Source organism: Pecten maximus, chromosome 7, assembly GCF_902652985.1.
Source record: "Pecten maximus chromosome 7, xPecMax1.1, whole genome shotgun sequence".
In the NCBI taxonomy this organism is placed as follows: Eukaryota; Metazoa; Mollusca; class Bivalvia; order Pectinida; family Pectinidae; genus Pecten; species Pecten maximus.
In genome coordinates this window covers 28,394,685-28,417,447 of record NC_047021.1, presented here as the reverse complement: position 1 = coordinate 28,417,447, position 22,763 = coordinate 28,394,685, and the positions used below count along the sequence as shown (strand labels likewise).

The following is a 22,763-nucleotide window of genomic DNA, read 5'->3' as shown; positions in this document are numbered from 1 at the left end:
TTGCTCTTTATTTCATTCAAAGTCATGTTTTCTTCCTGATTTTATTTTTTATGGGATTTGTACAAAAGTTTTGCACTTTTGTAGAATCATTCATCTCTTTTCAGCTCATGATATTAGAACAGTTTTCCTTTTTCTATTTGCTGAGAAGTTTAAGTGAGGCCATCTATCAGGATAAAGAAGGAAAGACGTCAATATGACGTTACAAAATCACGGTTTGGGGAGCAGAAAATAATGAGATTTTGAAAATAAAAAAGTGGAAAAGGACGCCACTTTTATGAGCTGAATTAGGAGACAATTTTTACAGGTGCGCAAAATTTTGCACAAATCCGTTTCGTTGAAAAATCAGAGACCTAAATACTAATTAGTATATAGGTCTATGGAAAAATCAAATAAACATTAAAAAGAAACTGAAAATGCATGAAATGAAAAGGAGATATGATAATGTTTTTCACATAGTTTTGTCACGCGAGTGTATCATATTTAGGAGCTAGCAATATAATACCAAAATCGTGATGAAGAGCGACAATGCGAAGATCTCGAGCAACTAATATATTCCGCAAACATGACAACCAATAGTTTTCCGGAAACTGCCATTCGCTTTTCGATTTTTATCTTGCACACCAACCTGCAGTTTCCGGTGGAGAATTGAACGACGAAGTATTATGCTTACACAGTGAAAATTTTCTCTGCGGTTATAATTATACATTGTCATACAGGTAAACACTCGTATAAACTTTGTTTAAAGCTAAGATAAATGTTGTAATGCTGACGTTTAATTGGTAAATGTAATGAACATCATTTAATTCCATTTCTACATGGTAACGTTTGCCGGTCGGCTCACATGTCACATGTCCAGGTGCACGTTTATTGACGTTGAGATATAGGTCTTTGCGTGTAAAATAAGTGGATGTCCATTTCAGTATGTTTAATTTTATTAACTTACATAGGCTCCCACATTTCATATGTATACTTTGACGGTAAAGTGTCCATGCGATGGTCTTATCAAATTATATTATATATGTACATTTTGTATGTAACTTTTTTTCATCATCATTGTAATAAGTGATAAATGATGAGGAACTCTACTAGACTGAACACAGATAGCCTGGTAACTGAGATGATCAGTTTGGAGGTCCTGGTTTCGAGTCTCAGTCAGGTTCAGAGGTTGCTGTATTTTCCCTGGCTATTGTACATGTTGTAGCAGAAACAGACCAACAGACTAAAGGGAAAGTCCAGCCAGTCTGAGCTGGTAAAGGGACCTACAGTAATGTGTATACTCTCCACTTTTACACGTCTCCCTCCTTTACAAAGTCTTCACCCCTGAGGACCATAATCACAACCATTTGTTTTTTAATTTAGCTCCAAAGAAACCTCTCTATCACCTATACATGTAGCTTACATTGTATATGCCCAGGGCCGCAAACTATAAATCTCTCCTTCTCTACCTCTACCTCTAGACTGAAGGCAAATTCCCACTAGCCTTAGCTAAGTAATTATAAATTGACCAATTACCTCCACTTTTACAGTGAAGTGTACCACTACACGGGAATCAAAATACCATAATGGTAAAGTGAACCGCAGTTCATTTCATCATTATGGTGAAATGAAACACCCCCCCCCCCCCCCCCAATGGTAAAGTGAAGCCACCTTATAATTTGTTTTTAATTCACTTTTCTTTACACATTTCTTTTATCAATTAGCTAAGTTGTTTCTCTACATCTGATAAAAACAAAAAATTATGGTTGGGCAGGGCGCTTCACTTTACCATAGCTATGGTAAAGTGAAGCATTTCACTATTTTCTTACTAATTCACTTTTTTTCGCCAAATCTTTTTTAGATTACCTCGTTTTATTCCTCTCAACACATTTACACACAAAAAATGTTTGGGGTCAGGAAATTTAGGGTGGGGCAGGGCACTTCACTAATTTCTTGTAATTCTTACTTATTTTCACCAAATCTTTTCAAAATTACATTATGTATATAATTCCTCTAAACACATTAACACAAAAAAATGTCTGCGTGTCAGGAAATTCACCATTATTGTAAAGTTGTTCACTTAACCCGCGATTCACTTTACCATGGGCTTCACTTACTACCATACTACACCGGTAAACAAGTTTTGGTTTCACAGTTTTGGGTTTTTGCCAATGTTCACTGACTTCATATAGAATCCCAAATCTCCATTTTTTCGGATGATGGAAAAACCAAGAAATTCATAAAAAAAACCTAAAAATAAAGATGTTTATAAATGATCCATACTAAAATATGAAATTTCATGTTTTATATTGGTTGCACTCAATAATAAAATACCAAGTTGTCTTTGTAATGTTGAGACTGTCTCAACTTTCTGAGGGAGTTTCAAGCCTGTAGATTGAATTGCCACATGTCTGTTTAGATAATTCAAGATTCATGGGTAAAGATAAATAGAATGCATAAATGGTGATCACCGATTCACCAAGGATATACATGTATATATACAACCATTCCAAATGGACACCAATGTATTAAAAATATTTCTTCAACATTTTCACATCTATTTGTTGTTTTGTTCATTGTGCTATACTCAGAATTTTGATATGCAATGGATATAATAATCATATGTGAAATCATTTTATTGATTTGGTTGGTGTAAGATATATCTTATGCAATTATGGTTTGTAACACAGAAACTGAGCCCTGGACAGGATTGATAAGGCTACCAGGAATCTGAATATGTATGTGTGAGTGAGGGTGTATGTATGTATGGTTTTCTATGTACTTATTGTTGTAGATTAATTGATGATAATGATGATGATGATGATGATGATGACGATGAGGATGACGATGAGGATGAAGTTATGATGATTTGTATGATGAGGAAATTATGATGATGAGGAGGAGGAGGAGGATATTATGATGATGATTAATATGACGAGGAGGATATTTTGATGGTGATCTGTGTTTTTGTGTGTGTGGTTCTTATGTATTTATGTATTAAAAATTACTTTAAAAATAAGGTTAAATTAATTAAATAAAAATTTAATGTGTTTGTATGGGACATATGTATGTGTGTGTGTATAAATGTGTGTGTGTGATTGAACTACTGTAAAAGCCTCTGTACATGATATGCAACAATGATATAGTTGATGTATATAAACTTCTTATGGTAATTTTGAATATCTTTAATTTGTACAAATTCATGATCAGTTATTGATTGAGTTTATAAGTATACAAGCCTTGGTATGTGTGTGTGTGTATGTGTGAGAAAGTTATGTATTTGAATATTGTATTCATGATGAAAAAACTGAATAAAAAGTAAATTATAAAAATTACTTATGGTTTGTAACTGTTTCACTTCCAGTATGGTTGTGAGAACATACCAAGAGGAGCTTGGATATTTGGAAAAGATAGATGCGAATGCATGGCGTATAAAGAAAGGCTTTGTACCTAACATGAAGGTAAGATATAAATATTTATTTTGCTGCTTTGGGATTAGGTCAGATCTCCAATGCTTCACAAATTAAGTATATTTACTACTCTTCTTGAATTTCTTGAAATATCTCTTGATATCAACCTTCTTGCCAACTTCCTGGAAATCCCAGGTGGGAGTTTGTACATGTTCAAATATTCAAGCAAAATTATAAGAAAAAGTGTATTATAGACAGCCTTTTAGGCTCTTCATTCTTACAGACATGAGGTCACACTCTTATATTTACATTTACACTGCAGCCGCACTATATAACTTTACCAAGCTCACTTGGAAGTTATGAGTCCGTAACTTCCAAATCTTTATTATGACATCATTATTATAGTGACGTCATAATTGTCACGCCGGCGATAACGAAAGATGGCTGTTGAAAAGGCTGTTCCGTCTTTGACGATAATAATTTGTTCATTCATTATCAGAGTAAAATTTCTAGATATAGTCTTTCAAATTCGTTGTCAAATGTAAATATAAGCATTGAACTGCTTTCATTTGGAAGTTATGGGCTGATGAATGCCAACTGCACAAAGGCAAATTCAACATGAAGCACTAGCGCGCTTCATTAAATTTGCCTTTGTCCAGTTGGCATTCATCAGCCCATAACTTCCAAATGAAAGCAGTTCAATGCTTAAATGACCACTGTAATTAACACAATACAATTTTAGAAATTTTCTAATCTGCCTGGTATATATTTTGTTATAAAAGACTAGATCCTAAATAATCCCATTTTCACATCATATATTGCATGTAGATGTATTACATAATTTCAATTTCAGGTGGAGGGAATCTTTTACGCAAATGAATCGCTAGAAAAGCTTATGTTTGATGAATTGAAGCAATCTTGTCGTTCACAAGGTTATGGGGGATTTCTACCAGGAATGAAACAGATCGGCAATGTTGCCGCTCTACCTGGAATCATAGGGGTATATACTTTTATACATCCTATTATATATCTAAAGATTTACTCCTTATACTTCTTTTAAGCACATTTAACACTAATTATCACAGTATTACAGAGAAAAATTTATACAGTAATAGTCAGTAAATCACAGTTTTTATTGATTTCCTGAGGAAATCCAATTCTGTAGAAAAAGAAGAATTAGGTAATACAATTTGATCTAACTCCAAAATCTTGTATCCAATTCCAATTTCACAAATTTGTAAAATGTACACATTTTTTCCCTTCAGAAATCCATAGGTCTCCCTGATGTACACTCTGGTTATGGGTTTGCTATAGGTAAGGATATTTCATCAGAGGAAATATATCAATATAAATCATGGTAGTGAAATCTTTAGCATACATTAAAATTTAAATTCATGTATTTACTTAAGTTGAAAGGATTTATGTTCCCCTATTAACAATGACAGTTTAATATGTGTAAGTTTTCACTGTTTAGGAGGAAAGTTGAACATATTTAAGAATAATTCTAAATCATATTATTATTTGATTGATACACACATGTAACATATCACAAATAAAACACATAAAATAAGTTAATATAAGGTATAAAAGTTAAAACACTTTTAATTTTAGGTAATATGGCAGCATTTGACATGGGAAATCCTGAAGCAGTTGTCTCCCCTGGAGGTGTAGGTTTTGACATCAACTGTGGGGTCCGACTGCTACGGACAAACCTGATGGAGAAGGATGTCCAACCAGTCAAGGAGCAGCTTGCCCAGTGTATCTTTGACCACATTCCAGTTGGTGTGGGCTCTAAAGGCATTATTCCCATGACAGCACCGTAAGAGTCTACAATGTATAAATATGTATAAAAATTGTCTGAAGTGCTGGGTCCACCAGAACCTATTTTGAGATCAAAGGTCATCCACATGCACATGGTTTATATTTAATCAATACTAAATAGATAAATGTATAATAAATTCATTTTTGAAAAATCATTCTTGTTTGATTCCATCCTCATTGTTGAAAACACTATTGCTTTAATTCATTATACATGTACACCCACATATATATACAGGGTTTACAACTTTGCCTTGGGTATTTTATATTTATGTTCCTGTGATCATATGTAAACCTGTAACTGTTTAATTGTGGTTTTCTTCAGGAACTTGGAGGAAGCTTTAGAAATGGGAATGGACTGGTCACTGCGAGAAGGTATATAAAATAGCAGTTTGTATGCAAAGGAGAATACAATGGTATTGTGCTAGATGGCATTGCAAGGCATGCTGTGCATCAACAGTACTTTATCAGTTGCTCATACCTAACTTCCTATTATTATATCTTTGGAAGTTATCTGCAGTAAAGTTGTGTTCCCAAGCTCTGTAAATCATTATGTCATTTCGTCCAATTTTGACACAAAAAAAGTTATGTCTGTCTGTTCAGTTTAGATATAAAAAGTTATGTCCCTTTGTTCAATTAAGATATAAAAAGTTATGTCCCTTTGTTCAATTTAGATATATATAAAGCTATGTCCCTTTGTTCAATTTAGATATAAAAAGTTATGTCCCTTTGTTCAATTTAGATATAAAAAGTTATGTCCCTTTGTTCAATTTAGATATAAAAAGTTATGTCCCTTTGTTCAATTTTGAAATTTATATTCCTTGGAGAGCTGGTGGTAGCATTCTGAAATTTGGTTTGGCACCTGTCCTACCTATAATCCAAGTTAAATGTTTTACTGTACATATACACTGTATCTTAGACCAAAGTTTGTCTACTATCTCACCTGTGTTCACTAAACTTTGCTAGATACTTTACAAATGTATATAACTTAGACTCCATAATAGAGGTATTGATATTATGATCCGGGACATCATAAAAGTCCACTGATTTTACAGGATATGCATGGGCTGAAGACAAAGAACATTGTGAGGAGTATGGACGCATGCTACAGGCAGATCCAAACAAAGTCAGCGCTCGGGCCAAGAAAAGAGGTCTCCCTCAGGTAGAAATAATGTCTCATTTATCACAATAATCTTCTTCATGAATAATGAGAGTGTCTTCTTTATTTGGTACTTCATTAACATATATGTAAAGTCAGAGATAATCATTTCAAGTTTGTTGTTAAACATATGTTTCCACACAAAGTATCAAGAAATGTTTCAAGACATTTTGCAGACTACACAGCAAATTGTTTATTGAAGTATTGAGGAGAAATCACAATTAAAGGGTAAATTTCCTTTAAAATTTAAATTATGAAAATACATATATTCATTAATTAATAGAAAACATTTTATTCATGCATTAATATCACTGGAACTTTAGGTATAAATGAAAGAGCAGATGAAGTATTAGAATTATCATTAGCCTAGCATTTAGTGTCGTGGGTGATGTGGTTAAAGGATATTCATAAATTTTATTATACTTCCTCCTCGTGTTTTGAATCCCACAACAACCCAAAATTGATTTAACTTGCAGTTAGGAACACTTGGAGCTGGAAATCATTATGCTGAAATACAAGTAGTAGATGAAATTTACAATGAAGCCGCAGCCAAGAAAATGGGAATCGAGTGCAAAGGTCAAGTCTGTATGATGATTCATTGTGGAAGTCGAGGACTTGGACATCAGGTGGCCACAGGTATGGTTTTATGGTTGATCATAAGTGGTCAAGTAATTGTAATGTCTGCTGAAGTCATCAATTTGAGATTCCAGGTATGTCACTATTGAATGTTTAGTTCAACTTGTTAAACTATGAAATATGATACAGTGAAACCTGACTTTATCAACACTGTATGGGACATCAATGTGTAGGATATGACAATATGTTTGTAAAGTCGATGTCAGAAATGGCATTGGAGCATGTCACTGTTCTGATGGATAAGTTTGCATGTTACAGGATGTTGTGAAAGTCAGTGGTTTTGTAAAGTCAGGTTTCGCTGTACGGTATAATTCAGATTGTTGTAGTTGGTCAGTCCCCATTAGAAATATAATGTTAATTAAAATATACATGTACAGGTTTGTGTTTCCATATTTTGGATCAAAATCTTAGTCACTGCATGCTGCTGTCATATTTTTTGTTGTAATCAATTTTTGATAGACACAATGTTTTTGTGTACATACTACATATTAACACATTTATACTTGCACATGTTCATCACAAACTTTGAAAAAAAGATAGCCATTACTATAAAAAGAAATTTGATATGTCACAGATGTTAAGTTAATGTCTAATAATTTCCAAATAATTTTCAGTCAAAGGGGTATTAAGATATCCAATATGTTTCTAGTGGAAGTAAATGAACAAATATTTAATGAAAAATGTGGTACCAGTATAAATAGTTGTGGTGTTCAATGTTTCAACCCTGTAAATCTTTTTCATGTAGATGCACTTGTTGCCATGGAGAAGGCTATGAAACGAGACAAGATAGATGTGAATGATCGACAACTAGCATGTGCAAGGATTAATTCCCAAGAAGGACAGGATTATTTAAAAGGAATGGCGGGAGCTGCCAACTATGCATGGGTCAATCGCTCTAGCATGACATTCCTCTCCAGACAGGTAAATTTAAATTGACAGCAATCATCAGAAATCCAAGTGTTGAGAAGCACTGATTATGAGCTTCATTTATGTTGCAGGTCTGTTATGTAAGGGTTTTTCACTCAATTTACAAAGTATAGTTACAGGCTGATACAAAAGGTATATAGAATCAATAGAAATTCTAGGCTGACCAATGAAAAAAAAACAGGTACATTTTCAGTTACATTTATTGTCCATGGAAATGTTTATTTGTCTATTTAATCATTTCCTTTCCTTTTCTTATTTCAGGCTTTCTCTAAAATGTTCAACTCATCTCCTGATGATCTAGACATGCATGTGATTTATGATGTGTCACACAACATTGCCAAGGTGGAGGAACACTTTGTCGAGGGAAAACAAAGGACTCTACTGGTGCACAGAAAGGGTTCAACACGGGCCTTCCCTCCTCATCACCCACTCATTCCTGTTGACTACCAGGTAAGTCTAACAGTAGACAATACAGGTACAGGAAGGGTTCAACACGGGCCTTACCTCCTCATCACCCACTCATTCCTGTTGACTACCAGGTAAGTCTAACAGTAGACAATACAGGTACAGGAAGGGTTCAACACGGGCCTTACCTCCTCATCACCCACTCATTCCTGTTGACTACCAGGTAAGTCTAACAGTAGGCCATACAGGTACAGGTGAGTCTAACAGTAGGCCATACAGGTACAGGTGAGTCTAACAGTAGGCCATACAGGTACAGGAAGGGTTCAACACGGGCCTTACCTCCTCATTACCCACTCATTCCTGTTGTCTACCAGATGTGTCTAACAATAGGCCATACAGGTACAGGTAAGTCTAACAGTAGACAATACAGGTACAGGAAGGGTTCAACACGGGCCTTCTCTCCTCATCACCCACTCATTCCTGTTGACTACCAGGTAAGTCTAACAGTAGGCCATACAGGTACAGGTAAGTCTAACAGTAGGCCATACAGGTAAGTCTAACAGTAGGCAATACAGGTACAGGTGAGTCTAACAATAGGCCATACAGGTACAGGAAGGGTTCAACATGGGCCTTACCTCCTCATCACTCACTCATTCCTGTTGTCTACCAGGTAAGTTTACTGGTAACAAAAGGCACTCCTTATACACAGGAAAGGTTCAACTCGGGCCTTCCCTCCTTTTTGCCCACTTACTCCTATTGACTAACAGGTATAAACTTACCATAACAAGAGGCACTGACGGTTTTTGAGAGGTGCCTATCCTCCTTATTGACCTCTCATTCCTTTCAACTAAAAGGTAAGTATAAGAAAGGACACTACAGATACAGGAAGGGTTTTAAAACACATGGCTATCTTCGTCATTATCCACTTATACTTGTCTTAGGGAAAAATTCAATATGGACTGCATATCATTAAATTGCCAATAGTTGATAAGACTTGTGTAGTAATTTTATATTCTTTTACATTTGATGTTAATGTTTTTCAGTTGACGGGCCAGCCTGTATTGATTGGGGGCACCATGGGGACGTGTAGCTATGTACTGACAGGTACAGAACAGGGCATGGGGGAGACTTTTGGAACGACATGCCACGGTGCGGTAAGTAAATTATATTTACTTTTTAATATCTAGACCAGATGTTTAAGACACAATGAATATCAATATCCATTATATTCTAATTATTTCCATCCATTATTTCTTGTTTGTAAAAATCATGATTAATATACAGCTTCAAGCTAGAACAATGTGGTATTACTTCAGATCATGATGATCCTAAAATCAAAAGACTGGAATCCTATTTGGAAATCTTCTTCCAAAGCAGTGCTTGTTTGTGTATATATTTGTTCAAATGTCTCTGATGGTATAATTTTTTGGGGAAAATTGCCAGATTGTTGCTTCTAAAAACAAATACTTCTAAAACGTTTTTATTTTATATCAATGGCTCACTTGGATATTAGTTTAGAGAAATCAATTCATAGATTTATTTTCAGTAGCATATGAGTGAAAAAAAGCTCATAATGTGACATAATTTGAGACAGATTACATATTTGCCTATATTGAATATTGATGCACTGTATATCCTACCAGTCTGTGTAGGAAGATATAGATTCTGTTCATCCAACTGTAGGTCCATTGTCTAGCACTGAGTAGTGTGCTAGAATTCCGTCCAAGGTTTGAGAAAAAAATGTTTTCCTGTTTGTTTTTTTTTTCTGTTTTAAGATCATGCACAGGAAATAGCCATGTGCCCAATTATCAGTTATATTTTAGTAGGTGACATATTTTTTGCAAAACTTCTGATAGGATTTTGTATTATCTATGAAGGGTCGAGCATTATCACGTGCGAAGTCCCGACGTAATCTGGATTACACAGAAGTTTTAAACGCTCTGGAGGAAAAGGGGATCAGCATCCGAGTGGCTTCCCCAAAACTTGTCATGGAAGAGGTGAGAACTGCTGGCGTCAACTTAAATCACTTATCATTGCAACATTAATATCAAACATGTAGACAAAAGAAAACCTTTATATAAAAAAAAGACAAAAAAAATGCAGAAACAAGTTTTTAAAGAATTCACCATTGTCCCTATGGAGAGAGTTACAGCATCTCATCATATGAAATTTGTCCTCCTGTTGTGAAAGTATGATAAAAAAGTTTTTAAAAAAAAATATAAAATGTCAATGGAAAAATAAAGTTAATGAATAAGTTGAATAGAATAATGTTTTTTGCCTGAAGGGAGTATTTAGTTAAAACTGTTTATCTCACAGTGTTCATATTATTAGAAGTATGTGGACCCTATATAGGATTTGGTGTTATGCAGATGTATAAGAAGCATTCATATTCCTTCATGTGAATTTTTTGTAACTGAATATGTGTACATTGATATGCTTTTGTTAAATATTCTGCCTGTTTTTGCATAAAATGTCATTAAATATGTCTTGGCTTAAATCTAAATTTAAGTGTTTAAATAATAATTTTCTCCTACAGGCACCAGAATCTTACAAAAATGTTACAGATGTTGTTGATACATGTAAGTAGATTTACTTTTTTATTGTAAAATTTTGACTAAGCAGTATTTTGCAAAATTTGATACAAACTAGTTACATTTGTATGACTAGGAAAACAACAAAATGTTAACGCTGTGAATTTACACAACTACATTGGTATAAAGTAATCTGTCATGATCAGTTTAAATTGATATCTGTTTAAAATTTTATATTTTTACTAAGTTCATAAAATCAACATTAAAATTATTTCATACAGGTCATCGTGCAGGTATCAGTCAGAAGTGTATAAAACTGCGTCCCATAGCAGTGATTAAAGGCTGAACTGTTTCCATGGTAACTGATGAAATAATACTGGACTTAAGCGCTACAGCAGACTCTACATGTTGCCTGATGTGTCACTCCCTGATATATTGAGGCCCTAGTTCACTGGTTGTGTCTACATGAGACTCAGTATGAGATGTTGTGTCCTTATCAAGGCCCAGGTTCACAGCTGGTGATGTGAACATTTGTTTCACTCAATGATCATCACAACATAACTATGTTGTTTAGGGCAGTGCTACATAAAGAACCTGTTGTACTAGATCTGCCAGAGGCCTTTGTTTTCATTCTAGCTGATTGCTGCACTTCGTGTGTTTAAATTATCTTTCTTGTTACTATGTAAACTTTTACTTATCTAAAAACGAATATTGGTGCAACTTGAAAATCCATACTTTAAATGGAACGTTTATTTAATGAGGACTTTGTTATGATTTGTACTCTTACCTTAAACAAGTGGACTATTACAGCAAAACAGCAGAACAGGCTTTATACAATTTAGCTTATTGTGAAGTACTGTAATATCCCAAAATTAGGCTTTAACTTATTTGTGTGAAATCCTGTAACAATTTTCCAATATAGCAAATTATCTCCCCTGGTCCTATGGAATTTGTTATAACAAGTGTGACTGTTATATTATATAATCACCAGGTGATGATCAAGGACATCAAATCCTTGGTAGAACGTTTCTCAGTATCCCTTGCATTATTTGTGTCTATTATTAATTTAGTATATGTAAACAAGAAATTATCAGTAATTTACTTTCGCATAATTTCTTGACAGAACATTTATATGAATTAATTTATTTTGAATATTCAGTTATTTATTATATATATTATTTTTACATATTACCCTCTCCATAAGATTAACCTGTAGGGTGCAAAATAAAATGGTTTTTCATTCAGATATCTGAATTAAAATTAAAGTGATGAAAATATGCATTACTGCTTAATCTAACTGCCTATAGTGTGTACTTTAAAAATGAAAAAAAAAATCTATAGTTTGCACATGTAGGCTGCTTCCTAAGATTGCAAAACGCATCTTCAGGTGTAAAAAATCACTTATCAATAATATTGCCTGCAGATTACATGCAGCAAATTATAGTAGTTACAGTATTGTAGTTAAGAATCATTACATGGAAATGGATTGTTATTAGATTTTCTGTTTGTTAGCTGATACTGATTGATAGACACAATTCATCACCTTCAATTACCATGCATATACATGCAGTTATGGGTTATTTTATAAAATGCATTTGTTTGTGGTTTATGGTATAAATATAAAAAAATTTCAGCTAGAACAATATAATAGAAACACCCAACAAGGTACAAACATTTAAGATCTTATCCAAAATTTGTAGAAATGAAGTATGTCTTTAGAGTCTGTGACAAATCAAAGAAGTCTAGTACGTCATTGATATCAAAGTAGGAAACGAATGCGAGATATCAAAGTGAGATATGAGTCATGATTTGCCAGTAAGTGCAGACTTCCGTAGGTTTGGTCGTGTTAATTGATTTTTGGCCACAATAGTATGCACTGTTAAAACAAGATTACCAGTCTTGGATTCTGATGTAATATAAGAGATACATTTAATAGCAGACTGGTTTTTTTTCCAGTTTCTCAAACTCTTAATCATGTTCCAGTATGCCCCTAGCCTGTTTAATTTTTCCTATAAGGATGGTAGTACATTGTACACCTGTTACTCAAATTATCATATATGCCCGTAGCCTTTATTTTAATTATTCCTAACAAAAGATTAGGTAATAGATATATCAACCATCTGTTATCCGCCACTTATCCCTATCATTACAGTACACTGGTAAACTTGGTGCTTTGATATGCTACTTGAAAGATATAAAGAAGTACTAGCCATGTATCACTATATGCTTGTACCAAATTTCATGAGAAGTGAAATAAAGTTGCTCATTATTAATATCTGTGTACAGTGTTGTATTATGTTAGGTCGTTTGGTCCAAATGGTCAGGATGACCTAAAGATAGGCTCTATCTTAAGCTTTCTTCTGTTGTGGTGCTCTGTCGCCGTGCGTTAACTTTTAACATTTTAAACAACTTTTAACATTTCAAACTTCCTCTCAAGTTCCAACATTTCCAGCCTTGTTGTAGTGTTTCAGAGTAAACGTGTTAATTTATACACTCCCCATAGGAAATGTGGAGAGATGATGGTTTTGTCGTCAGTTGGAAAGTCAACAATAAAATACTTCTTCTTAACCAATGATAGGGATTTAACTAATTGTGATTCAAAGCATCCTCATCTGTGCTATAGCTGAAAAATTGTAGAAATGGTGGGACTGATCATACCTTGTACATGTACTAGTCGAGTATGAGTATATCACAAATGAGTTTGTGTTCCTTTCTGATGCACGATTCTGATATGGGTACCATATAGCGGGAAATTTTAGCGGTCATAAAATTTGGCAATTTGGTCATGAAAACTGAAAGTTAAATTTTGGTGGGTTAAAATTAGCAATTTCCCTTAAATCTAGGGTTTTAATTTGGCGTTGAGCATATATATTACCTACTGTAGATAATTATGTTATGTCCATACATCCTATCCATCTTGATTAAGTGTGTTGTGTATTATCGATCCTCTGTCTCCAAATCGGAAACTATAACCAAAAAATTTCAGACAAACACATGCATGTAGATTTGTCAAATTAGTATTTATATGAGTATGACTACAAGCAACAGACAAAGAGAATTTAATCAACCGTAATATATTGCCGTGGTCATCTATTGTATGATGTGTATACGTACAGGTAAGTTAAACAAGTAAAGTGTTAACATCAGTTCATTGATTGGTATGGGTAGATGGCTTTGTTTTCACAAAAAATAATTATGATACGATATATGCCATACAGGTATCGTGAGTAGTTGTTCACTGGCTATTCATATTACATGTACCTACTGGCATTTTGGCCGACAGTTGCCAGGCAACAACCAACGTTACGCACCAGTCGTTACTCTCTTGAGTTATCAAAGGTAAATTGCGATCAGAACGGAAACTATTAGCGAAACTGAAATTTTCGCGTCTTTTTATTTGGCCGTGTTAAAATTTGACGGGTTAAATTTTGGCGATCTTTAAACCGACCCGCCAAATCGCCAAATTATCGCTATAGGTATGTTACAAAGATTTTTCAATATTAACAGATTTTTTAGTTTTCCTTTATGGCATTCTGATATTGTGATGTCAAAAACTGAGTTTAGAACATATATTTTAATATTTATTTATCAATAAAATTGTGTGAAGATAGCTTTATTTCCTATACCTACAGATATTCTAAAAATACTGTCACTTTTTAGAGAATCTTTGTCATGCTCTAGGAACTTCATTTTAACTGATGATTATATCGCATCAAAAGTGCTTTAAGCATGTTCATTTGTAAAATATCAATTTTGACACAAGCAATATTTAACTAAAAGAGTGTGCGCAGTACTTCTGATCATACCTCATATTAGTCAGGTATGAGTATATCACAAATGAGTTCATTACAGGATGCTTTGTGGGTTCATGGAAATTTTGGGGGTCATTTAAGTAGGGGAAGGGATGTAAAATGAATTGTTAATTCCTACAAATTCAATATTTGAGTCAGATTTTTACTAAATATGGTAAAAAGTTTCCTTGCAGATGATGCTGCCAATGTGCATGTACATATCTAACCTCCAAATATTCTAAAATCAAAAACAACATCTGGTGTTTTGAAAAGCAAAATACATTTTTGGTATGCTGCCCATGACCTCAAGATGTATTCCTGCCAAAAATATGGTGAATGAATAATTTCTTAAGAAAAATGTGTGAGATGGGTGGATGTATGACATCAACAATGAGCCCTTATAGTTAAATGAAAGCTAAACATCTAATTTTTAGGTCATAATTTTTTTTAATATTACAACAATAAGATAACTGACTATTTCTGTCTCCACAATTCATTAAGAAAGAAGTTTAGACCAGCCTTTTCATCAGTCCTGGAGTATAAACATCAGACTCTGAGCTCCAACCAGAAACAACATCAGCTGGCACAAGAATGCATGAAGTCACCACCACTGGTACAATTTCCAGTCGTCATCAAGCAGTCAGTTGTAACATCACAGTATGCTGATAAATGATTTCTGCTAAAACCACAAGGCACCAGCCAAATTGTTTTTATCGAGATACATCATCTGAATGTCTTCTTTTTCTTGCAGACTGTGTTTCTCGCACACGTGGTGTTTTGTCTTTACTGCTGAAGTCTATTACACCACATTTTGAGTATTGTTGATAATGACGGAGAGGGGCAATCTTGTGAAAATTTGATTTTTCTATCACAAAACTTTCCAATATTGATGGTCGCATGAATGTTCGAAAATTCAGATACAGCCAAATACGCACAATTGAAGATATATCAAAATGATGCTTATCTGTCCTACTCCATAATCTAAAATGTTCTGGTATGCATGCAAGTAAATCATTCTGGGAGTCATAAGTAAAGACCATTACATCTTCAATAGAGCAAGCAATTGATGGGATTAAAAAATTTGTCAAAGAATTATTTTCATTGACCTGTGCAAAGCCATTAGTGATTGTCATAGCTAACACTTCAGAGATTGGATCAGTTCTCTGATAAAATGGAGTCCTTGTTGCTGTTATTGAGTCATATGAATCTTCGCTGTCACTTTGGTCTAGTTGCTCTTCATCCACACTAAGGTCGTGTGGTTCTTCAGATAAGACTTTCACTGGAACTGTCTGATTGACACTAATATCAGCATATCCGTGCCATGTCTGGGCAGCTCCTGCAAACCAATCGTAAAATATTAACAAATACAGAATATCAAAACTAATAGAAAGACAGGGCAGCCATCAAATACCTGGGGATTTATAACACAATTATGTTAGAATCACAGGGGCATGATACGTTCATATGACACAGATACTGGGATTACTTTTTTCATTCTGGGTCATAGGAATGAATCAAGCCTCTGTGTTTTAAATGATAAGTATGGACCTGGAACATGGAAGTTCTACAATTATAGGTGCTTTATTCAGTCTTTTTCCAATACAGAAGCCCTGGCATAATTAGCTTTTATATATTCAACAGCAAATAAATTCTGCTAAGGTCATAAAAATATAAGGGCAAATAAAGCAAAAATGGGCACAAAATCAAACAAATGAAATAGATGTAAAAATGTATTATGATAAATGTGGCTATGGTTAGTCATATCTTGTGGTTATAGGAACTTTCTTTTGTAGGTTGTAGTACTATGTAGGTATACACAATATATTTTGACATACCACATTTAGTGAAGATATTAACATACCCGGTGGTAATGCATTTCACTAAAACTTGGCAATTTTGGGGTTTGGCAGTTAATTAGTGCAAAGAAAGAAACAACAAATGAAGCTCGGAAATTAGTTGATGAATGGATGCATAGAACAACATGATAGAACTGACACATGGAAATCAACATTCCTCATTTTCTCCAAATTAAAAAGATTATTTAAATGAATTATAACAATTACAAACCGATGCCAGTAGTTCCTTTTGCTACAGATCTTCCACAGCCTCCAGGACAGCTCTTGGGAAATCCCTCAGAATGGTTATCAAGGATGCAGCTTTTTTGGAGGTTACTTAATGGGGCAAACAAATGGACAGCTAAAGCATAAGCTATATCAGTCTTTGTCACAACTAATGCTCCATCACTACACTTAGATTGGCACATTTTCTGAAGGCATACTTCATGTTGATTTTTATCTGAAAAGGAACATTAAGGAGTCTGTCTTTAGGTGGAATATTGAGAGTTTAAAACCCATATAAATTTGCAGCTTTATCAATCGGTATCATATACAATTACAGCCTTTTGATAAGATTGATACATGGTTTCATTAACCCCTTAAAAATATCAACTCAGGTTGAAGTCTGAAGTTGATATTTTTTTTAGGTGACCGCGTAAATGACACCATGTATACAGTATTCATTGAAGTTAAAAGGCTATATATATTATATAATAGTTTCATCATAAAACAAGAGCTGTTGGAGAACAGCATAGCTCGTCTCGCAAATGTTTGTCAATAAATAATTAAAATATCTTAATTGGAATGGTTTCGCAAATTGCATTAATAATATTTATATTGTTTACTTGATCAGATTATGTTTTGTGAATTCATGCAATTTTCAAAACCATACCATTTTATATAAATATAAATTATTGATTGACAAACATTCGGGAGACAAGCTATGCTGTTGTTAAATGAATATATTAAATACAAATGTAATTGCTTTTGGACATATTTCTTCAATTTTTTGACAAAATATTATCCTAATGAGAGTTGTCTCCCTTGAAAAATGTGGACCAGTATAAATTGTCCATTGTGAGCATTTCGACATTGTTTTATTTTCAGTTTCACCCCAAGAAGGGATAGTGTAATTCCATAGGGACTCTTTTACCTAATATCAGCACCCTAGTACATCATAAAGTGACGTGTTAATAGCTTTCAACATTTGCACAAAATTTTTTCAAATGTGTTTATTCCCCAAAAAAATCTTTCAGTTTAACTCCGGCAAGGGATAGTTTAACCCCCACAGGGAACCTAATACCATGTATTACTATGGCTTTCAACACTCACAACATAAACTTAACACAAAGTCCAAAGATTTAAAAGCAAAAACAAAAAAAACACAAATTTAAAAAGAAAAAATCAATTTTTTTTTTTAAGTTTTACTCCAGGAAGGGATTGTCTTACTCCATAGGGACTCTATTGCCAATTATCAGCACCCTAGTACAATTATAAAGTGATGTATTAATACCTTTCAACACTTGCACCAAAAACTTAACGCAGAAATATTCTAAGTCCAAAAATTTGAAAATTCTGGTTTTTCCCCAAAAAAATCTTTCGGTTTTACTCTGGCAGGGGATAGTTTAACCCCAGAGGGACTCTATTGCCAATTATCAGCACCCTAGTACAATTATAAAGTGATGTATTAATACCTTTCAACACTTGCACCAAAAACTTAACGCAGAAATATTCTAAGTCCAAAAATTTGAAAATTCTGGTTTTTTCCCAAAAAAATCTTTCAGTTTTACTCTGGCAGGGGATAGTCTAACCCCAGAGGGACTCTATTGCCAATTATCAGCACCCTAGTACAATTATAAAGTGATGTATTAATACCTTTCAACACTTGCACCAAAAACTTAACGCAAAAATTTTCTAAGTCCAAAAATTTTCAAAAATCTGTGTTTTTTCCAAAAAATCTTTCAGTTTTACTCTGGCAGGGGATAGTCTAACCCCAGAGGGACTCTATTGCCAATTATCAGCACCCTAGTACAATTATAAAGTGATGTATTAATACCTTTCAACACTTGCACCAAAAACTTAACGCAAAAATTTTCTAAGTCCAAAAATTTTCAAAAATCTGTGTTTTTACCAAAAAATCTTTTAGTTTAACTCCGGCAGGGGATAGTTTGACCCCCACAGGGACCATATTACCATAAATTACTTTGCCTTTCAACACTTGCACCAAAAATTTAACATTTGGAAAACCAACGCCGACGCCGACGCCGACGCCGGAGTGACCACATAAGCTCTCACTCTTCTTCGAAGAGACGAGCTAAAAATTAATAATCATGCCATGAATGAGAGTAACGCCTACTTACGACATGTAAATTTAATGTCGTGATGAAAACTGATTTGTGAAGCATTTGTAAATATTTCGTTATATCTTTCAAACACCAGGTACATATTTCAAAAACATACAAGAAATTTGAAACTGTTGGACAATACCAACGGCAGAGACATATATACAGATATATGTATATATGTCTCTGCCAACGGGAAGTAATTAATAATTTATCTATTTTCAGAAACAACCAGTCAACCAGTATTTTTTACTGTTTTTTTTTTTTTTTTGATGGCTGATCAATTGCAATATGTCTTTTTATCAGGAATCACATGACACAATTTTAAGCAATTGGGAACTCTTTTTCGTTTAGAGATACATAGATGTGCTGTAACACTTATCCTTAACTTATTAGTACCTTCAATAAACTTGACGAGATCATCGTAATTGGTTTTGATATTCGTGTCAAAATTTGGATCATCAAGCAACTTTGCAAGAATATCATAGTCAAAAACGTCTTTCATTCGACAAACGGTGCTCATCCACGGTTCTGGTGGGTCGGAAGTTTGGCATTCATCTATTCCAAAATAGGGCATTCTGAAAACTGCTTTTGAGAAAGTGGATCCACCACATGCCGCACTACAATTAAATATTTCCTGAAATGCTAATTCATGTTTTTCTGCATTCTTCAAAATATGTCGTAGGCCTATATGTTGCTTGGTTATTTCCGTGTTGATGTTCATCTTGCCGATCATAGCTTCCGCCATATTCTCGGTGACGGTTGTACTAAAATCCGACTGACTAATAAAAGAGCCAATGAAACGTCGAGGGACGGGAAGAATTCGGATGTTATCATTAAGGAAAACAGCAATCTTATTAATATATACATTTAAAAAATCTCCTGAAATATAATTTTGAGAGAAGAAAATAAGTGTGGTATAGACTACTGCACTGTATAGGCCTAGTGAGTTATCATCCCTTGAGCTCACTTTAAGGAACGACAACTCTGTGAAGCCTCGAGTTTCTTGTGGGCTGAGCACCAGTTTATATTCTCGACATTCTCGTCAAAATATAAATAGCACCGGTATGCCAATTCGATTTAAACATTGTAGTGCCCTACTAAAATGATTTATGTGAAACAATTTTGGGGAAATGGATGCCCATTTGCGAGGAATATTTTGTGTTTATTATTTGTCGACTAGTTTTTATTTTTATTATTATTATTGGAGATTGATACATTTGATTGTTTTCATCACTAAAAAAATCACACTTTCAGAATATTGAGTGACTTCACTTTCCTTACCAACAGTCTTCCTAACCAATCACTTCCTCCTTGGGATGAGACAGTTAAGGTGGTTTTTTTTTAACCCTCTACGCCTACAAGCTTTTTATCAAACTACGAAATACCCGACTCTCGAATCAAAATTCCCTTGCCTATCACCCAAAAGAGATGAAAGATTCTTTAATGCGATGTTTTGCAAGTGGGGAATTTTTTTTATCTTACCGAAGGCTGAGACGGAGGATTTCAAATTTATAGTAATTATGACGTCTTTGACAACAATGACATCGAGTCGACAGTTAAGTCAATCTATAAATATTATACTTTTAAAAATTAAATAGATACCAAATTAGTCGCCTCTAACGTGCCTTTTCCATTGGACAAGAAAAGGTAGGCTACATTCTTTTCCCATTCCCGACCGGAAGGGGTGATGGGTAGAGTAAGCAAAATATATGCCAGTAATAGGCCTACTTAATAACAGTTCATTATAATCACATTCCGTAAATATCTTGCAGAAAACAACCACTGTTTAAAACTAAATAATTTCAGAACGCCGATGTGGCACAGCGGTATAAGCTGCGGGTATTTCTGGCTTGGCGATTGGGTGCCGTAGATCGTGAGTTCGAGGACCGGTCAGGGCACAAGTAAAAAAGTTGTCTTCCTTCGTCATTTGTGTTGCTAAGTTTATATATATTTAGAATGATTGTTATGAAAATGCCGGTATAAGAAGTCTACATAATAATAAAGAGATGCCTATGTTATTTGTTGAAACACTAGTACTGGAACAAATCCACACACACACACACAAAAAAGGATGGACTTAGTCACGATTACAATAGGACGGATTCCAGACGGAAACCATTTTCTGTAAGCTCTGTCTCTTTAACGATCTGTAGATAACTAAGAATGCTGAGGTCTCACCTTGTGAATACATTAATACCCTAATTATGACCGATGACTATTTCAATGCTGCAATAGGCCGACTTCAGATCAAACCTAAATCATACTGTAAATGAAAATAAGTTAACGGTTGTCTTATTTCAGTGGGGCTTTGTGCTGGAAGCATCGCTCGGAATTATCATTTAGCTATACAGACTGTTTATATAGCAAATGATGGGGGTGCGCCAATTAAAATAATTGCACTGACCAGTTAAAATTTGAAAATACGCTAAAATGAGTAAATTTACAGTAGTTCGTTCTTTTTCTTATACTGCTCTAATGACCGAAATAACTTTATACTTGAACCACAGAACGTTCACAAATGTTTTGTCTTTGCTTCCTGTGTGTACGCCACAGTAAAACCACTAAATTAACATTTCTGGTCCCGGCATTCGTTAATGAACAGTTTAGATATTTCCTGTTCTCCAACCATTGGATTGTCCCGTCCTGATACACAATTTAAACTACATGTAGAATTAGTTTGATTTTTAAGTGTATCGAGCACAACCTCTCACGTACCGCTCTCTCTCTCTCTCATATCTTATAACTGTTCCTCAAATAACCAATAGGAACCGATGGGCGGGACAATGCTATTTCACGTATACAGTTTGTGCAACTGGAACTCCCGTCTCGAATGCCCTAATATCCCGACGCCATTGAATTTGACTTAAGAGGATTTTATTCCACCTCGGTTCTACCGCAATCTTTTTGTTTTTCATTCTTGAAGCTGGAAGCAATAATATTGGTTGTCTATTGGTTGTCACTCTATCATAGCAAACTCTACAGAAGAAAGTCACTTAAACGTAAGTAATTTGCTTGCTAAGATATCATTCATTTCTTTATGGTCGAACTTTGTGTATATTCGATATTCCTTTTATTGATTATTTGTTCAGATTGAAAAACAAAACAAACAAAAAAACTTTTGGATTTTACCAGATTACATGTACAGAAATTCCAGTATCATCGCTTTGGGGCCTTGTTAAATTGGAAGGAGAACTTCGAAATCTTAACGCATCAAATCACAAATTACCAAACTTACCGAAGTGACGCCTCTATTGTATTTTCAAATTGTTGTCGTCGAATGCAATTACACTGTAATTAAGTTGTCATAATTCATGTAATTAGGCGAGCTAGGCTTTAGATTGTTGATCTGCGCGTCTGCTATATTTTATAAACTGATTTGTTCCTAATAATGAAATAGATAAAAATGGTTTTAAAACATCTTAATTAATCTGTAAGTATATCTTTTGATAAGGGTGAAGCAACTTAAAATCTGAGAAATTCAATGAAACATATAGATATTACATTTACATTTATCATTAAAATATCTCCCTACATGGTGCAATGAATTCTTTTGTGAACATGAAATTGTTTAAGTTAAAGAGGCTTACCCGCAGACGGACCAGTAAACGGCACATCTCCGGTCACTAAATAAACTTCAGTACACCAGAGACCTATATACTAGTATATAGGTCTCTGAGTACACGTTTCTATGTGACAAAATTAGAGGCTTTCCGACTTTATTTCTTGAAAACAATTACAGAATATGTATTTAAAAGACGTTTTAAAACTCAACCTGAGAGGGAAATGTATGGAATATAACGGCAAATTTTCTTTGTAAATCGCCGCTGCCTTTGAAGTTATCACTGTGCGGCACTGTGCACGTGCTTGTTTCTTTGATGTGTCAATCAAAATTAGACTCCACTTTATAGCGGAGACTTATTGCGGGTTGCG

The 22,763-nt window shown here is 34.3% G+C and overlaps 2 protein-coding genes across 2 annotated transcripts; one reads left to right on the top strand and one right to left on the bottom strand.

Annotated features, from left to right (window-relative positions):
- Positions 1–626: 626 nt before the first annotated feature.
- LOC117330469 (tRNA-splicing ligase RtcB homolog) lies at positions 627–13,135 on the top strand. The gene is made up of 14 exons (XM_033888763.1): positions 627–716; positions 3,341–3,437; positions 4,240–4,386; positions 4,652–4,700; positions 4,998–5,205; positions 5,530–5,579; positions 6,260–6,366; positions 6,840–6,999; positions 7,745–7,920; positions 8,188–8,376; positions 9,375–9,485; positions 10,209–10,328; positions 10,868–10,910; positions 11,144–13,135. Exons 2-14 carry the CDS (start codon positions 3,342–3,344, stop codon positions 11,206–11,208), a joined length of 1,521 nt encoding a protein of 506 aa, XP_033744654.1. The 5' UTR covers positions 627–716; position 3,341; the 3' UTR covers positions 11,209–13,135.
- A 1,945-nt stretch (positions 13,136–15,080) lies between these two features.
- Positions 15,081–19,740, bottom strand: LOC117330468. The gene is made up of 3 exons (XM_033888762.1): positions 19,230–19,740; positions 16,721–16,948; positions 15,081–15,989 (listed from the first exon to the last, which is right to left on the bottom strand). Exons 1-3 carry the CDS (start codon positions 19,576–19,578, stop codon positions 15,364–15,366), a joined length of 1,203 nt encoding a protein of 400 aa, XP_033744653.1. The 5' UTR covers positions 19,579–19,740; the 3' UTR covers positions 15,081–15,363.
- Positions 19,741–22,763: the final 3,023 nt, after the last annotated feature.